Consider the following 16,686-nt stretch of genomic DNA (forward strand, 5'->3'; position numbering starts at 1 on the left):
TTCTGGATCCGGGGGGCGAGGAAGCGAAGGCCATGGACCACCCTCGGGTACTGAACGGCGAGGACTCGGCTTCCTAGTCTGTGAACCGGGAGGTGACCCCCGCCTGCCGCTCTGTGGGGAATTTCTGCAACACCCCTCCCCAGAAAATACAAGTAATCCTAACACAGAAAATAAGGAGGCTGGTACAATGGGTAAAAAGTTAGGCATAGACAAATGTCATGCAGGTTGCCGGGTTACCCCCGCGGCGCGGTGTCCCTGTCTCGGGGCTGCAGGGCGAGGGCGGGGGACTGGGATGGGCGCTGGAGTTGGGAGCCGGACGGGCGGGGCCCAGGGCGGCATCTCCCGCGAGCCCAGGAGGGCAAAGGAACCCCGGACGCGGTGATCTCTTGGGCAGGGTTCCTAAATCCTGGGGGCGCGGGCTCTTTCTGGGCGAGCGCTCTCCATCTCAGGCGCGGGGCGGGGTCTCGGTGTTTGGGAGTCACCCGCGTACACCCTGGCCCTCCCTGGCACCCCTGGGCGGGACCGCGAGGCCCCCTCCGGGGGGGGCGGGCAGGGCGCACGGAGCGCGCCACGCGGCGTCTAGTGGGGAGGGCGTCAGGGCGGGGGCCGGCCGCGCCGGGGCGGTGCTGAACCGGCTCCTCCTCTCCACGGCCTCCTCCTCCTCCTCGCCTGCCTTCGGCTCAGCCGCTGCGCTGCCCCGCTGCTCCTCCTTCCTCACCCGGGCGCCCGCGGAGATGTTTAACCGCGCGGTGAGCCGGCTGAGCAGGAAGCGACCGCCGTCAGGTAAGCTCTCCCGGGGCCCGCGGGCTGGTGTCGGGGCGCCCGAGGGGCTTGAGGCGCCGCCGAGCATACTTCCCTCCCGCCTGGGCTCGGGCGCGGCCGGGCGGTGCAGCCCCGACGAGAACACCGGCCGCCCGCGCCACTTCTCCCTGCGCCGTCCAGCGTCCTGCGGTTCCCGCCGCGGCGCGAGCGCAGAGCCCAGGAGGCGTAGGAAGTTTGGCCGAAAAGAGGAACGGCGGTTGTTTTCTTTTTAGTGCTTGGGAGAAGAGAAGATGCAGAATACAGCCAAACTTTGCATTTAGTGTGGGCTCTAGGTCCTGAAAGCAGCACGTTCCCCGGGTCCCCCGGGTTCCCCCGGTTCTGGAGTTCTCTTTCTGGGCTGCGGGCATGGGTGCGAAGTATGCCCACACGGCGCCCGGAGGAGGCACGGCTTGACCCGGGCATCCACTCAGGCTTCTGGGCCTGGGCTGCGGGGCGCCTTCAGCCCTGCACCTTGGAGCCGAAATCTGGGGCCTCGAGGGAGCGTGAACATCAGGGTGGAGAAGGACACCTCTGTAGTTGGTGCCAGGGAAGCTCTGACATTACAAAGGATTCGTCTTGGCTGTCACTCTGGACCAGCCTGAACTACAATTTGAGGCAACCTGATAGGACAAAAAACCCTCGGTGAAGATGAAACCATGCCCTTGATTCCAATCTTTTTACTCATAATAGTCGTTACTCCCCTTTGAGAGCCTAAAGTGAGTCCAGGTCTGTGTTCACCTAGGTCTGTGTTCACCTAGTTCTGTGAACTGTCCTTTCACTCTTAGGAAAACCTTGTGAGATATGTGTTGTCACAGCCACTTCACAGAGGAGGGAACTGAAGCCAGGAGCTGTTAGGTAGGTAACTTGCCCCAGGTCACGGAAAATCCGGGTTTGCCTGACTTTGGGGTTCAGAGGCTTTTCTAATGCCTCTCACTTCAAAAGTGACTTCTGCATCACAGAAAGAGTGTACATGTTGGTCCCTACCCTCTTTCCACCTAATATCATCTTATGAGGGACATTGTGGTTAGAGGATGGGCCTAGATCCAGACTGGCTGGGTCCTGAATCCCATCTCTTCCACTTAGGAACTGGGGAACCTCTCTGTCTATGCAGATAAAGACCTACAGAAGGGAATAATCATAGCTATCTCTCTGAGCACTTAATTGGAGCTGGTTTCCCATCCATCAGGTTATGCAAATCATTGCATTTGATATTTAGGACAACCCTAATAAAGCAGAACTTTATAGTCATTGTAAGGAGCTTGTATGAGTGTTAGTGATCATTGGAAATATTGCCTTGTGGCTTGTGGATCAAAGCAGTCCCTTGTGATGTTCATTTTAGCCATTCCCTACTGTTGGATATTCACAGACCTGTGGCGTAGTAGTCAGAGCCTGCACTCAGACTGGTTCTCACCCTGATTATCATTTAGCGACTTTGGGCAAGTTACTTGACCTCTGAGCCAACTGCTAAATTATTGGGAAATTTGGGAGCTGGTGGCTAAACCATACCTACCTTGAAATTGGCTATTGTTGGATAGTTATACCACGGAAATTGACAAGTGCTAAACATCAAGCTTTTTTTCCTTTTCCCTAGGAGAGCTGGTTTGCCAGAATACCTCTGCGTCAATTTCCCCTTCTGTAAAGTGGGTTTCATACAGGTGTGGAATTAAATACACTAAAACGCATGAGGCCCCTAGTACAATGCCTGGCACATGATAAGTGCTCACACATGGCTAGCTGTTATCTTTCCCCCTGTTCCTATTACAACAGAGCTGCAGTTACATCCCGCACAGGTTATTTATTGCTTTGGATCATTTCGGGTTTGAAGCCTTCCAAACAGAAAGAATTATGGCACAGGCATGGTTTTAGGGTACTGCTGCCTGTGGGCAGGTTTCACCCCAGAAAGATTGGGGGCAGTTTTAGGGACACCAGTGGAGTGTACCTCTTTTAGGAAACACATTTTAAGCCTGATGAAATGTGGTTAGGTTGCTGGTAGAAAGATCAGTGGCTGAAAATCATGATTTTGTATTGGATGGACAACCCTAAATATTAAATGCATCCAAGGGCCCGACTTGACTTCCTTATGATTTTCAGTTTTAAAGTCTGACCCCCTGATGGGAATGGACAAATTAGGTCCTGCCTGTTTGGTCATCACCCAGCAGGGGGAAAAAGGAGGAGTCAGTGAGAAAGGGTGAATATGGGCCCCCAAGGCAGAGGTACTAGAAGCCAGCCAAGTGGTCCACGAGACCCTGTACTGATTTTTTTTTTGTGGTGATTCTGAATTAATTTTCTTAAAGTGGCCTCACAAAAGCACGATCCACCCTTGCAGGGCCCCTTATTTGGACCTGGCTGCAGTCTTGTCTTCCAGCGCCTTTTACTCTAGACCTTTCCTGCTTTTGTTAAAAAATATTTTTTCTTTATTGATTTTTTAAAGAGAGGAAGGGAGAGGGAGAGAGAAATAGAAACATCGATGAGAGAGAACATGGATTGGCCACCTCCTGCATTCCCCCCACTGGGGATCGGGCCCACAAACTGGGCATGTGCCCTGCCTGGGAATAGAACCGGTGACCTCCTGGTGCAGGGTAGATGCTCAACCACTGAGCCGCACCAGCCAGACTCCTGCTTTTTAACAAAACCTTATTGGAGACAATGTTTTCAAGCAGAGGGTTTGGCATTCCCAGACCCTAATTCCAAGGTTCCAAGTGTGATTTCCTTATTCTCCTTCCTGAGGTTTCTCAAACGGCTTGAGGGTAGAAGGGGGAGGAGCTTGATAAAATGCAGTTTTCCAGGCTACACCCCAGATCCGTGCATTTAGTCTTGGGGACTGAGGCTGGAGGTTAGAGCAGCTGCATCTCCACAGTGCCCCAGGTGATTCTCCTATCACTGAGGTGTGAAGACCCACTTAAGGGGTCTGCCATCCACCCTGCTCCTCCCCCAGCCACCTGCAAGGTGGATGGTAACTGCAATGCTGCTTAGTTGAAAAGCAAAACCAAAGCCAAGCCCTGCGACCAGCATATCAGGGGAATCCTCACCTGCCAGCCAGGCCGCAGCCCCCGCCCCCCCCGCCCCCCCCCCCCGTCTGTTATATATTATCCCATTACACTTTTGGGACCAGTTTCAGATTTATTGCTGGGCTTAAGTTTTTGTTTAAAGATGACAGTTGACATAGCAGTTTTAATGTCTTTGTTTCAACAATCCAGCAGCAGAGCAGTCTTGGCCCCTGGGGAAACTTTCCATGCAGAAGTCCCTGGCCCCAGTCTTCGGGTTCAGGGAGAGCGGAGCAGGGACACAGAGAACCCTGCTGGGTCCAGGGCCATCATTGTATTCAGGTGTGGTCAGCACACAACCAGTGGAGTCCACGGTGCCAGCTCTGAGCTCCACCAAGGGCAGCCTGTACACTGGTGGGCAGAGGGGCTTATGGTGCTTTATTTACTTGCACTGATGTAGTAGTTGATCCGATATCTCCTTTCCTCACTGTTATGAATTTTGGAAACCTGCACAGGTGCCCATTTCCTGGGTGAACTGAGTCACTTCCCTCCTGGGGTTGAGTAACCCCTTTCGGCCCCCTGACACTGGCTCTGGGAACTTGCTGTTTAAGTTACACTAAATTTACTCTCACCAGTTTCTTCTGCTTCCCCCAGATAGCTGTCCCTGGCAGCTGCCCCAGGGTTGGCTGTGGGGGCCAGCGGGGCCCAGGCTTGCGACAGCTCGATAAGGGCTGTGGAGGGGCATCCACCGGAGCGAAGCAGGCCCTTGCAGACTTCCGGGGAAAATTTCCCTTCCAAGCAACTTCCCATCTCTCGAGGGCAATGCCTGCGGGCCAGCTTTTTTCTCTCCTAGGGGTGCTTAGAGACCCCTAATCTGGCCTGCCCAGGCCCATCTCCCCCCAACCTGTCCTCGGTGGCTGGACAGTCCCACCTCTGTGCCTTTGCTCCTGCGGGGGTCCCCTGTCCAGCAAACCTGCTCTTCCAGGCCTCCTGCCTCCCTTTCTCTCTACCCGTGAAATGCGGCCTGTCATTGCACAGGCCCCCAAGGGCAGGGACTTGTCTGGAGCGGCCCGTTTCAGAAGGGACAGAAGAGAACTCAGATCTCTGACCCCAGTCCAGAGCTACCTGCACGACTTCACACAGTCTCCATTTAGTCATCTCATTAAGATATATTTAGAGAATGAATATGGAGAAGATGACTTTTCTCTTTCCCTGCCTCCCTGCCCCTCACTTCCTTCCTTCTTTCTTTTTTTACTTTCTTTCTCTAGACGGGACATTAAAAACAAACAACGCCATCATCAACCATCTTTATCATTCCACAAACGCAAGGATGTTTTAACACCCGAGAGTAGAAAAGATATAATCTCGTGTAAAGATTATCCTGATACACAAGAACCTTCTAATAGGGAGAGTCCCTGGGGAGAGGGGAGAGAAAGACCCCCTCCGCTGTCCTCCCTTCTGTAGCCCTTGAATTTTTTTTTTTTATCCTCACTTGAGGACATTTTTTTATTTATTGTTCATATAGAGTGGGGGGGGGGGAGGAAGAGAGAGAGAAAAACATCAACGTGAAAGGGACACACCGAGTGGCTGCCACCCGCACAACCCAACCAGGGCCGGGAACAAACTGCAACCAAGGTATGTGCCCTTTGCAGGAACCGAACCCGGGTCTCTCCGGACTGCAGGCCGACGCTCTAACCGCTGAGCCAAACCGGCCAGGGCTGTAGCCCTTGAATTTTACACCATGTAAGTAAATATAATTATCTATTTAAAAATGAAAGAACCCATCAGAATCCCAGACTGGCTTTTCTCTATCCACACACCTCGCTTGGTTATTCTCATTCTCATTTCTTCATGGACCAGTGAAGAAAACTTCATGCGAGCAGATGGCCTTTTGGGAACTCCTGGTCTCATCTTTTCAATTAATTAAGTTCTGCGAGGAAAGGGGCCCCGCCTCTCATTTCGTACCCCTTCCACAACCCTTTCCTTCCCAGGCTCTCCAGCTAGACAACCTCAGGTTGGATCCTCGTGCGTCTGCTTCCTTGACTGCTCTTTTGAAGCATGTTATTTCATGCTTTGTGCCTCAGTTTCCTCATCTGTAAAATGGACCGGCCGTGCACCCAGCGTCCAAGGGTTGTTGGGAAGTTGACATGTGATGTAGTAAGTGCTCAGTAAATGCCAGCTATTGTCACAGCTGTCATCCTCTCAGCCTTGCCCCTAATCCACCAGAGAGACACATCTCTTACTCTCAACAGATGCGCAGTCGGCCTGACTGACACCGGAGGGAAAGTGTCCCTTGCATGCTTCGAGTCAGGGGACAGGGGAGAGTGACACAGAGGAGGAGAGTGAGGGCACATTTATTCATAAATGTGAGGTCCCAGAGGAAGCAGAGGGGCTTCTGGAAAGTGAAAAACGATGACAGGGTCTTCCCTTTCACCCTCAAGGTAGGGCTTCTGGGTAATTTTGTTTTTTTCGGGAAAGTGAGGATTCTAGGGAGGCTACCCATAACAGTCTGGCGTCCTTATTTCCTTCCCTCTGGTAGAAACTAGAAACCAGTGGCCATCTGTTGTTTAGTCCACTCAAAAGAGGATGTTGAGGTTTGTTTTTCCTTCGGACCCAAGGGTGCTTGGGAGCCCCACAGCCCCTAGCCTGTCTCACACAGAGCGTCTCTGAGAAGGCAGCAGATTTGGGGGCTGCGTGGAACTCCCACGGTGGACCCGAGAGCATGGAACGTAAGGAATGGCCCCACCCTCTGTGGCAGATGTCTTCAGCTCGCCCAGCACCAGGGTGCTGGCAGGGTGGAATAGGGGCTGGGCGTGCGGTGAACAGACCCAGGCGCACAGGTGACCTTTGGAGGCACAGCCTGAGCACAAGGCTTGCTTTGAGGCCTCAGACCTCATGTGAAACTGTTGTGATGCTGTTTCCGAGTCGAGCCAACCCTCTGCAAACTGCCTGCTCTGCTCTTTGATGCTTGCTATTATTATGATTACTTTAACGCTTTTTTATTGTTATTATTTTCTACTAATTGCAGTTCACGCAAACCTCCCTGCTCAGGGAATTGCATGCCTGATGGGTAGTTATTCTCAGAAGTTAGACACTGGCGCCGCCACAAATGCTTAAGTGATATTTAGATAGAAGATACAGTGTTTCCATGACCCAGTTTCTTTGGAGCCCTTACACAGGTCATCAGTTCTAACAGACGGATTCTCTGCTTCTGAGTTGGGATGATGTTGGTTTTTTTTTTAATGTAATATATTTGATGTGGTATAGGTGATCTGGGGTTTTAAATTAGTTTTGTGGGGTGTGTACATTCCTTGAGTATTTTAAAAGTATGGTGTGCGTGTGCATGTTGCGTGTGTGAGTGTGTTGTAGCAAAGCACTTTGGAATTTATGATGAACATTTCTGCCTTTTCCTGGGCTTGAATGTTTAGTTTATTTTCTGTAATATGCTGTAATACTTGGGACAGACCCTTTGAGGATGTAAATGGACTCTGCTGTTGAAGAAGCTGGGCTTTGAGATTTTACTAAAACATGACTTGACTTGGGAAATAGTCAGTGCAGGATCATTGCCCCAGACCTTCCTGCAGACCAATAGCAGGGATCCACACTGTAAGCATTCAGTTTTGATGAGTGTTACAGATGCCTTTTGACCATGAATTTGCAAGGAATTAATGTGTGGAGAAGGCCTCTGGTAGATATGATGTCATAACATCTATAAATAATGCATGATGCAGTATGCTGCAAGGACCCGCCCGGCCTCGGCCATCTGCACCAGGATGCTGCGCCGTCTTTGAAATGATAGCTTTTTACTGAAGCCAAAAACCACATAGAGCATAGAGCAGCACAAATGTAAATGGGAAGCGTATGTACATGTGTTTACATGATAGATGATTCTGACCCAGTCTTAGAGGGGTTTTTGTCTGCACAGATTTGGACTCTCACCCGTTTTCTCGGTCTTCTCCCACAGTGTAATTGTTATCATCACTTCGAGGCCATCATGTTCTGGCCTCCGTGAGTGTGAAGATCAGCAGATAGCAAAAATAAAAGTGACACTAGAGCCTCGTGGTAGAGGGCAGGCACTCTGGAGTGGGACTGTCTGGGCTTGACCACGATTCCCATTTCCTAGCTGGGCGACCTTGTAAGTTACTGTGCTTCAGCTTCCTCACCTGTCAGGTGGGGATAATATTGACCACATCAGAGAGTCATCACGAGAGCAGAATGACTTAACCCATGTAAAAGGCTCAGAACAGTGCCCAGAACATTGTAAACAATTGGTGTTTATTATTAGCTAATGACAGATTAATCTGAAAATAAATTTATTTATTTATTTTAATCCTCACCTGAGGATATTTTACTTTCTATTTATCTTTAGATAGAGTGGGAGGGAGAGAGAGAAAAGGGACGGGGGAGAGAGAGAGAGAGAAAGAGAAAGAAACATTGATGTGACAGAGACACATCTACTGGTTGCCTCCCGCATGCCCCCTACCAGGGCTGGGGACGAACCACAACCGAGGTATGTGCCCTTGGCTGGAATTGAACTCGAGACTCATTGGTCCGTGGGCTGACGCTCTACTGTTGAGCCAAACCGGCCAGGGCTGAAAATGAATTTGTTGAAAAATAGCCCTGGCCGGTTTGGCTCAGCGGTTAGAGATTTGGCCTGCGATCCAGAGAGACCCGGGTTCGGTTCCCGCTGAGGGCGTGTGCCTCGGTTGCAGTTTGTCCCTGGCCCTGGTTGGGTTGTGTGGGTGGCAGCCACTCAATGTGTCCCTTTCACGTCGATGTTTCTCTCTCTCTCTCTCCCCCTCCCACTCTATCTGAACAAAAAATGAAAAAAATGTCCTCGGGCGAGGATTAAAAAAAAAAGAAAAATAAGTATTGTTCCTGCAAAAATCTGAACATCTAAAATGCTTTCAAGAGCCCAAAAGGGCCCTGGCCGGTTTGGCTCAGCGGTTAGAGCATCAGCCTGCGGTCCCGAGAGACCCGGGTTTGGTTCCCGCTAAGGGCACGTACCTCGGTTGCAGTTTGTCCCCGGCCCTGGTTGGTCATGCGGGTAGCAGCCACTCGGTGTGTCCCTTTCATGTCGATGTTTCTCTCTCTCCCTCCCATTCTACCTGAACAAAAAATGGAAAAATGTCCTTGGGTGAGGATAAAAAAAAAAAGCCCAACAGGTACAAAAAATATTTTTTTTAATTACGAAAATGTTTTACAATTGAACTAAACAACAACAAAAGGTAAACAGAGCCGGACAAATTGAAACAGATGTTGTCACCAACAGCTCCATACTAGAGGTGAGGTCTTAAAGCTGCTAACTCTGTATCCAAACCTACCTTCCTGTGGAATCCATCTAAATGGGAACTTTTATTGATGAAGAAGGAAAGAAGAGTATCAAACCTTAGAGGTCCGAGTACCAGGAGTTGGAAAGCTGGGTTTTGCTTTATTCTTAAGTCCAGATAGTAAACCAGCTGGCTATGGAGAAAGGTTATTTCTTTCTCCAATACATTATTGGACTGATTATAACATTTAAAGTGAACTGAGATGGCTTAGGAAGCCCTTAATGACATACATCAGAAACTAGCAGATGTCTGCTGAGCAGGGGACAGACCCTGAGTAACGGAAATGCTGAGTTAAGGGACAATCTCTAGGGCAGTGCCAAATGGAGTGGACCTCTGCTAAATCTCATTGGAGGTCAGGGATAATGACTTGGAAAAGAGAGACACCGTTAAGGAAATGGAGTTTGCAAATGCTGATCTATCCAGATCTGTCTGACCGTCATCTATTAAAACCAATCAAGAAGGATTATAGAAAAAAGGCATAGCCAAAAGCCTTAATCAAATCGAAAGACAATCAGGTTCCATCCAGCCGTTCCTTAGCTGGGTCACCTTGGGTAGGTCATTGACCCTCTGGACCTTTATTTCCCAGGCTATATAAAATAAGATGACTAGATTCGATGAATGGGTTTTGAATTGTAAAACTTTTTGTTCAAATGAAAGCTGGCACAGAAATCTAACATACAAAAGGATTAGATTATGAAATAAAAGGTGGGGGAAGGTAGCAGCTGTCGAGTGGTGGGGACGACTATGTTACCTCTCTGTTAACCAGAAGGTCTGGTTAACCAGAGCACTGTTTTGGCTAAATGGGAATCCACCGAGTGTGTTTATTTCCATGGTAGCATGTCAGTGAAAACCCAAATGTGGTTTGGTTTATGATTGAAAATAATGTCAAGAGTTTTGGAATCCTTTGAGGCTAAGGTTGAAAACTTAGGGCCCAAGCAGTGGTTCTGCAACAGCAAGAGAAGTGTGCAGCTAGCTGCCTAAGGTTGCTCCTGGAACCGCGAACTTGTGTCTCCGCATTTATTTACCTAAGAGAGGATCTGCCGGGCGACTGGAGTCAACTGTCACACTGTATCCTCCGGGGAAAGAACGGAAGAGTAAATTAGTGAAATGCTTGGCAGAATGAACCCTGTTGCAGAAATTTCTTATAATAATGATCTTTTAAATTTGATTTCTACTTTGTTGGGCAGAAACTCGGTGTTCAGAGGCTAGCATTTGCAAAGAAAGCAGGAAACTAATTTAATATCCACGAACTGAAGGTTCACTTTAGAGAAGCATCCGATCCATTTGTGATGTGTTCAAGTGAGTGTGCTTCTCTGTTAAAAGAATGGCTTTGTCCCCCATCATTCCCTACTTGCTCCATCACCAGGGCATATTGAAACACACACAGCCTTCCGCCGGAGTTCTGGCTTCTGCTCTGTTCAGCCCAAGTCAGCCAGGGACTGTCTGAAATCCAGGTAGTTTTCCCAGATGCTGGGAGGCAGAGTCTCAGCAGCTTGAAAATTAAAGTGTGTGTTGACCCCCAGTAGTACATAAGAGGTGATAGAAGCTGAATTACTGTTAAGTCCAATGTATTCTGATACAGCTTTCCTCTCCAAACACTTAAAACTGTATGGCCCCTACTTATTTGCAGCGGTGAATATTTATAAGACTTTTTCATTTATCCTTTTAAAGAGACTTGCTTGGCTGATTTCTTTTATTGTTATTATTTTTTCCATTATAGTTTACATGCAGTAGTATTCTGTACGAGTTTCAGGTGTACTGCATTATGGTTAGACAGTCATATACTTCATAAAGTGGTCCCTCCGATTTGTCCGATTTCTTAATTCAAGGCTTCATTCCTCCTAGATTCAAACTTTTCTTTATAGGAACATGTCTCTACTTTGAAAAAAAGAAGACAATGGAGAAAAGGGTGTTAGCTATAAAAATAGTTCACTTGATACATTACTTTAAGGAAGGGGAGAGAGGAACTAGTCTTTGTTGGGAGTCCACTGTCAGCTTCTAGGTGCCTGATGCTTCCTCTTTTAATCCTTTGGGTACCCTGAGATATAGGGGGTTATCTGTATTTCACATGCAGAATGTTGCCCGTGGTTACACTGTTTGAATCGGCCATACTGGGTTTGGAACCTGGGCCCATCCCACGTGACATTCCACGGTTTTCCCTTGACACCAAGGAGCCACGTTCTGTAGAATGAGACATGTTTGTGTTGTCACCTCCTCTTTCAGGCTAGTAGCAAAAGTGTGCTTGTAGGAGGTCCCCTGTGCCCTATCCTTTAGTCAAGATGCTTTTTAGGTGTCTGGCATAAGAGAGTGCAGCCAGGTACAAAGACTCGTTCATTCATTCATTCAGTCTGCACACAGTTGACAGAGTGATGCTGAGCCATGTTGGAGCCTGGGGCAGAAGGAAACATCAGTAATAACGATCCTGCCTTTATTTAAAAGGCAGTTTGCTCATTATGGAATGTTTGGCATTACTTTTTATTTTTCAAAACATTGCATGAAAATGACATTTATCTTGATGACTGAGTGCTTTGGTAACCCCTTTAAATTTTGCACCTCTGCCCAATGCTTCCCTTGCCCACCCTAGTCCCGGCCTTGGTATGTACTTTCATTTGTGTGCCAAGCCTTGAGCTGTGTGCTGGAGACATAAGATAAAGATGTATAGGGGCTTTCGGATGAGTAAGAGTCAGTTGTGCAAATAATCACAACTCAGCTTGATAATTATAAGACAGTGCAGCAAGTGTAAAGGGGAAGGTGTCTCTGTTGAGCCAAGGTGCCTGGGAGGAGGGTTTGAGTGAGACTTTCGGCTGCCTGCACTTGGCCAGTGGATGCATGGGTGGAGGAAAGATGTAAGGGGAATGTAGGGAAATAACAAGTCTCTTCATTGCTCCGAACCTGTTTTCCTCATCTGTACAATGAAGAAAATGGTAGCACCTGCTTCATAAGATTGTTTATTGTCAGGACTAGAATGAGTTCACCAGGTTAAATACCTACAATAGATTCTGGCACCTAACTTAGTATCTGTTAGCCACATTAATGATGGATGGTGATGACCATTACATGCAGATATTTTTAAATGACAGTACCTATGGGCCACGTGTACAGTCTAGACTTTGCTTTGCAGATATCCACGACAGTGATGTGAGTTCCAGCAGCAGCCATCAGAACCCCAAGAGCACAACCAAATGGGCGGCCTCTCTGGAGAATCTGCTCGAAGACCCAGAAGGCGTGAAAAGATTTCGGGTTTGCCTTTTTCATTGTTGATGGGATTGATTCCGCACGTGAAGTTTAGATGTGTGGGGGGGAAGCACAGGCCAGTTTTTAACCCTGTCTGTCCCAACTCAAGAATGAGAACTTCTCACCTGTCGATGCCAAGATGGGAAGGCTTTCCCAGGTAGCCGTGGACCAGCACCGAGGGTCACGCACAGACCTTTCTGGGTTTTATACATCTGGATGGAAGGGCGGGGGGGCAATGGGGAAGAGATACCATGTTCATTGACAGGACCTACAAAGAACGGCTAGCTCTGTGACACCGGGGAGGGGTGGTGTGGGTCTCGCTGATGTGAGGTTTGTTTTTTTGTGTGTTGGGATTATTAACAGGGTGAGACAGGCTAGACAACAGCTGGAAAAGTGAAGTTGATCTTCACGGGGAGGCTGATGGATGGGGACCCAGCGGTGCTGCCTGGAATCGCGTTTTTGGCAGCAACCCCAGGTGTCAGAAGTGTGTGTGAATTTGAAGACGGCCCTGAATCTGCCCGAGTTCCACCAAAATCTGTGCTTAAGTCTGGGGTCAGGCCAGGATAAGCCCTTAGGCTGCTGGTCCTTCAGCGTCCAGGAACGGGGTCGCAAACAGAGCTACGGTATTCCTGGACACCAGGCCACTGTGAGCTCGGTCTGAATCTCACGGAGGACACTTTTCTGTGCCACTAACCCCGCCATCTGCCAAAAGAGAAAAATATACACCTCCGACTTAAAATAGTTTTCATCACGACGTTTTGGGACATGCTTAATATATTTTCTTTTGTTTTGTTTAAAAAATGGGCCTGATTTGAGAGGAATGTACTTTGTTTAAACACTGTCTGGAAGGAACTGATATATCTTCCACTTTAATTTACTTTCTGGTAATTTATTGTCAGCTTAGAATTGTGAGGAGATAACTTGTTTCATTTTTACTCTTTCCTACAATGTCAAAGCCATTATGTTCAAATGCATATGAGATTCTAGCTTTAACATTAAGCGTAAACTTTGTTTTTTAGGGTGGGGTTTTCATCTATTGGATTTTACCAAATCAATCCTTGAAGGGAAATGCTTTATTTATTTATTTATTTATTTATTTATTTATTTATTTATTTATTTATTTTAAGTAGAATAATGTCTTTTATATATATATATATTTTTGTCTGTATCCATAGGAATTTTTAAAAAAGGAATTCAGTGAAGAAAATGTTTTATTTTGGCTAGCATGTGAAGATTTTAAGAAAATGCAAGATAAGAAACAGGTATGTCTTCCACTTTGTAATCATGTTCTCCATAATTTTTCTTTTCCTCTCCTTATAAACTTACAGCTGCCTTTCAAATATATTTTGAAATTGCCTACAGAAATCTGACCCATATTGGATTTGGGGGAAGATTTAAGCTTCAGGTTAGGTATCTTATGTTGCTCAAATATTCATAATTTTGAAAAGAGGGTGTTAATCCTTGTTTAAATGGAACTGTGCAAATGGACAAATATTTAAAGTAAAAATAGCAATTTATGTCATTTAGAGTTCCTCATCTTGTATGATTTTTCTCTTCGTGAATAAGTGACAGGGAAGCTGCCCCAGAGTTGAACACGTCGGCGTTTTGTACGGAGGTAGGAAGATGATAAGCAGATGTGGTCATAACAGCAGGTGCTCAGAGAGGTTGTCGGTTGTTCAGTCCACCTGTAGGAAACATGTAGCTGGCAGGCATCCCACATAAAACGTTCTGACTGTTCTCCTGGTAGATCTGTGCTTGCGGCAGGAGGTAGCCTTTCATTCTAATGTCTTCCATCCCTGAAGGTTGGATAGAGCCAAGGTGGAGGAGATTGTGGGGAAGGAAGCCTGTGGATTGGGGGTGTTTAGGAGGCCTGTGCCTGTGTGTTTCTAAGAGGTTACCAGCTAAGTGCCTGCAGGGTCTGGGAAGGAATGAATGTACAGGGTGTGCGGCTGTAGGACGCGGTGGGGACAGGACCATCGGGCAGCCGCCCTGCTTCCAGGAGCTGCGGCTGGTTGCTGAGATGACTTTGGCAGTGAGTGCCTTGGGGTCTGTGGCCGACTGGGCTTGCCCTGCTTCTTGTTCTGCCCACTAGGTCTTCGCTTGCCCACTCTTGCCCCCAGAACCCTGAGGGGCCTTTCTTCCTAAGGCTCTTCTCCATCTTCGGCCCAGTGCTGCTTATTTCTCCAGAGAAGCTAAACATTTGGATTTTTATGTGAATCCATCCAATATTATAAGGGTTAGAATTACTTTTTTTTTTTTTCCTAAATCCTCACCCGAGGATATTCCTCCATTTATCTCAGACAGAGTGGAAGGGAGGGAGAGAACGAGAGAGAGAGGAGAGGGAGAGAGAGAAAGAGAGAAACATCAATGGGACACATCGACTGGTTGCTTCCCACATAACCCCAACCAGGGCCGGGACGAACCGCAACCGAGGTACATGCCCTTGACTGCAATAGAACACGCAACTCTGGTCTGTGGGCTGATGTTCCAACCACTGAGCCAAACTGGCCAGGGCTAGAATTAAATTTTTTAAAATATGTTTTTATTGATTTCAGAGAAAGGAAGGGAGAGGTGAGAGAGAGAGAGAGAGAGAGAAAAACATTGATGAGAGACAGACATCAATCATCTGCATCCTACACGCCCCCCCACTGGGGATCAAGCCTGCAACCTGGGCGTAAGCCCTGACCCGGAATCGAACCTGTGACCTCCTGGTGCATGGGGTGCTGCTCAACCAACTGAGCCACACCAGCCGGGCAGAACTAATTTAAAAAAAAAAGTAAAACCTTGCCTGCCGAACAGAACATCTCCACGGGCAGATGTGGCTGTGGGCTCCGGTTATCGCGCATCTGTCTCCGAGGGCTGGAACCCAGCAGTCATTACGTGTTTGCAGACAACAACTTGGAAAATGTTCACTATGGGTTTATTCAGAGGCTATTCAGAGGCTTTTCAGGGCTCAGACACACTTTCCCCAAGATGGAGCAGTGTGGCCTTCCTCCCTGCAGGGCCCAGGATGGTCCCCTGTAGCTCAAATTTCCTAGGTTGGCCTAGAAAGCCATCCAGGGCGTGACCCTTGGCATTGACTTTTGTCAGCGTCTTCTATTCCCTGGCTGACTTTGCCTGAGCCTCCTGGGTGGTGAATGGCCTCAGAGAGCAGGAGACACTCTGCTAGAATGCTGGCTGCAACCCTTCAGGCAGGAGTGTCCATTATTTTCCTTTGCCCCCGGCACCCAGGGCAGGGCCCAGGGACAACCTCCCATAAATGCTGGACTGTGCAGTTGATTTGCCCAGCCTCACCTGAAACCCTAGCTCAAGCTAGGCGAACAGGTGTCCACCCCTCTGCCTCATTCTTTACGTGTTGGAGGTGAGAGGGGCCTACACATTGGCCAACCTGCCCATCATTGAACAAACCAAGGAGTCGAGGTCCCTCCTTGGCCAAGCTGGGACTTGACCTAGTGCTCTGAGGCCACCCTGTCATTTTCCCTGCAGACCATGCTGGTGTGTCCTTTCGTGCAGCTGAGTCCTCCAGATCTCTGTGGAGTGCCTGCTCAGGGCCAGGCCTTTTGCAAAGTCCGAGGGGAACAGGCATTAGGCAGGGAAGCAGCTTGCCAAGTCTCTGCCAGTGTGCCAGTCTGGAAAGAGGAAGTGCAGGTTCTGTGGGAGCACAGGCAGTGGGCAGTCTGGAAACCCCAGGGGAAGCGAATTTTCAGCCGAAACAGAAGTGGAGTCTGGAGGTGGGGTTGTGTTCCTGGAAGAGGGATCAGCATGTGGGGAGAATTCCTGGAGAGAACAGCTGAAGGAAGACCAGATGGCTGGAGGGGCATGCTCTGCTCCGTGGCCTGGCTGCTGCGCCGGAGGCCGGCGGGCAGGGGGGGGGCGCACTGGAAAACCTAGGGGCCAAGGTGGACACTGGAAAGCCACGTGGTAGGTTGCATTGGCTCATCCACATCCCACAGACAGTTTCCAGAATCTGGCAGCCACTCTCTGCACCTCCACCCCGGACACCCAGGCTGATGCCTTGAAGGTTTGTGTCCTTTAGTCTGGAATGTGCCTGGTGATTGCTTCAGCTCAGTGACCCTGCCCTACTGTCAACTGCCGCAGAATGCAGACACCCCTGGAAGGAGGAAGCGTCCATGAGGCCGTGGTGTCCAGCCCTGTCTGCGTGAGCCTGGTGGCTGCTCCCACGCTCGCAGGGGCTGTGGCTGGACAGGTGAAGGAGCAGCTTGCCCAAGGCTGCTGGTTTGGTGCAGACAGAGCCAGCTTGCACACCAGGTCTTGGACTCTAGGGCCTGTGAATTCTCTGGTGGGTCTGGCTACAGGGGAAGTAAAACCAGGAGTAA

General features: G+C 48.9%; 1 protein-coding gene across 2 annotated transcripts in view; it reads left to right on the plus strand.

The window, feature by feature from the left end:
* Positions 1 to 655: 655 nt before the first annotated feature.
* The window catches only part of RGS10 (regulator of G protein signaling 10), a 34,463-nt gene continuing 18,432 nt past the window's right edge, over positions 656 to 16,686 (plus strand). The window contains exons 1-3 of one of the 2 annotated variants that reach the window (XM_036265793.1): positions 656 to 783; positions 12,237 to 12,355; positions 13,525 to 13,611. In XM_036265793.1, coding sequence (XP_036121686.1) covers positions 735 to 783; positions 12,237 to 12,355; positions 13,525 to 13,611 — 255 coding nt within the window. In that variant the 5' untranslated portion in view covers positions 656 to 734. Of the gene's footprint in view, positions 784 to 10,327; positions 10,415 to 12,236; positions 12,356 to 13,524; positions 13,612 to 16,686 lie in introns of those variants that run through there. The other variant, XM_036265794.1, reaches the window with a different exon arrangement.

This window comes from Molossus molossus, unplaced genomic scaffold, assembly GCF_014108415.1.
Source record: "Molossus molossus isolate mMolMol1 unplaced genomic scaffold, mMolMol1.p scaffold_m16_p_17, whole genome shotgun sequence".
In the NCBI taxonomy this organism is placed as follows: Eukaryota; Metazoa; Chordata; class Mammalia; order Chiroptera; family Molossidae; genus Molossus; species Molossus molossus.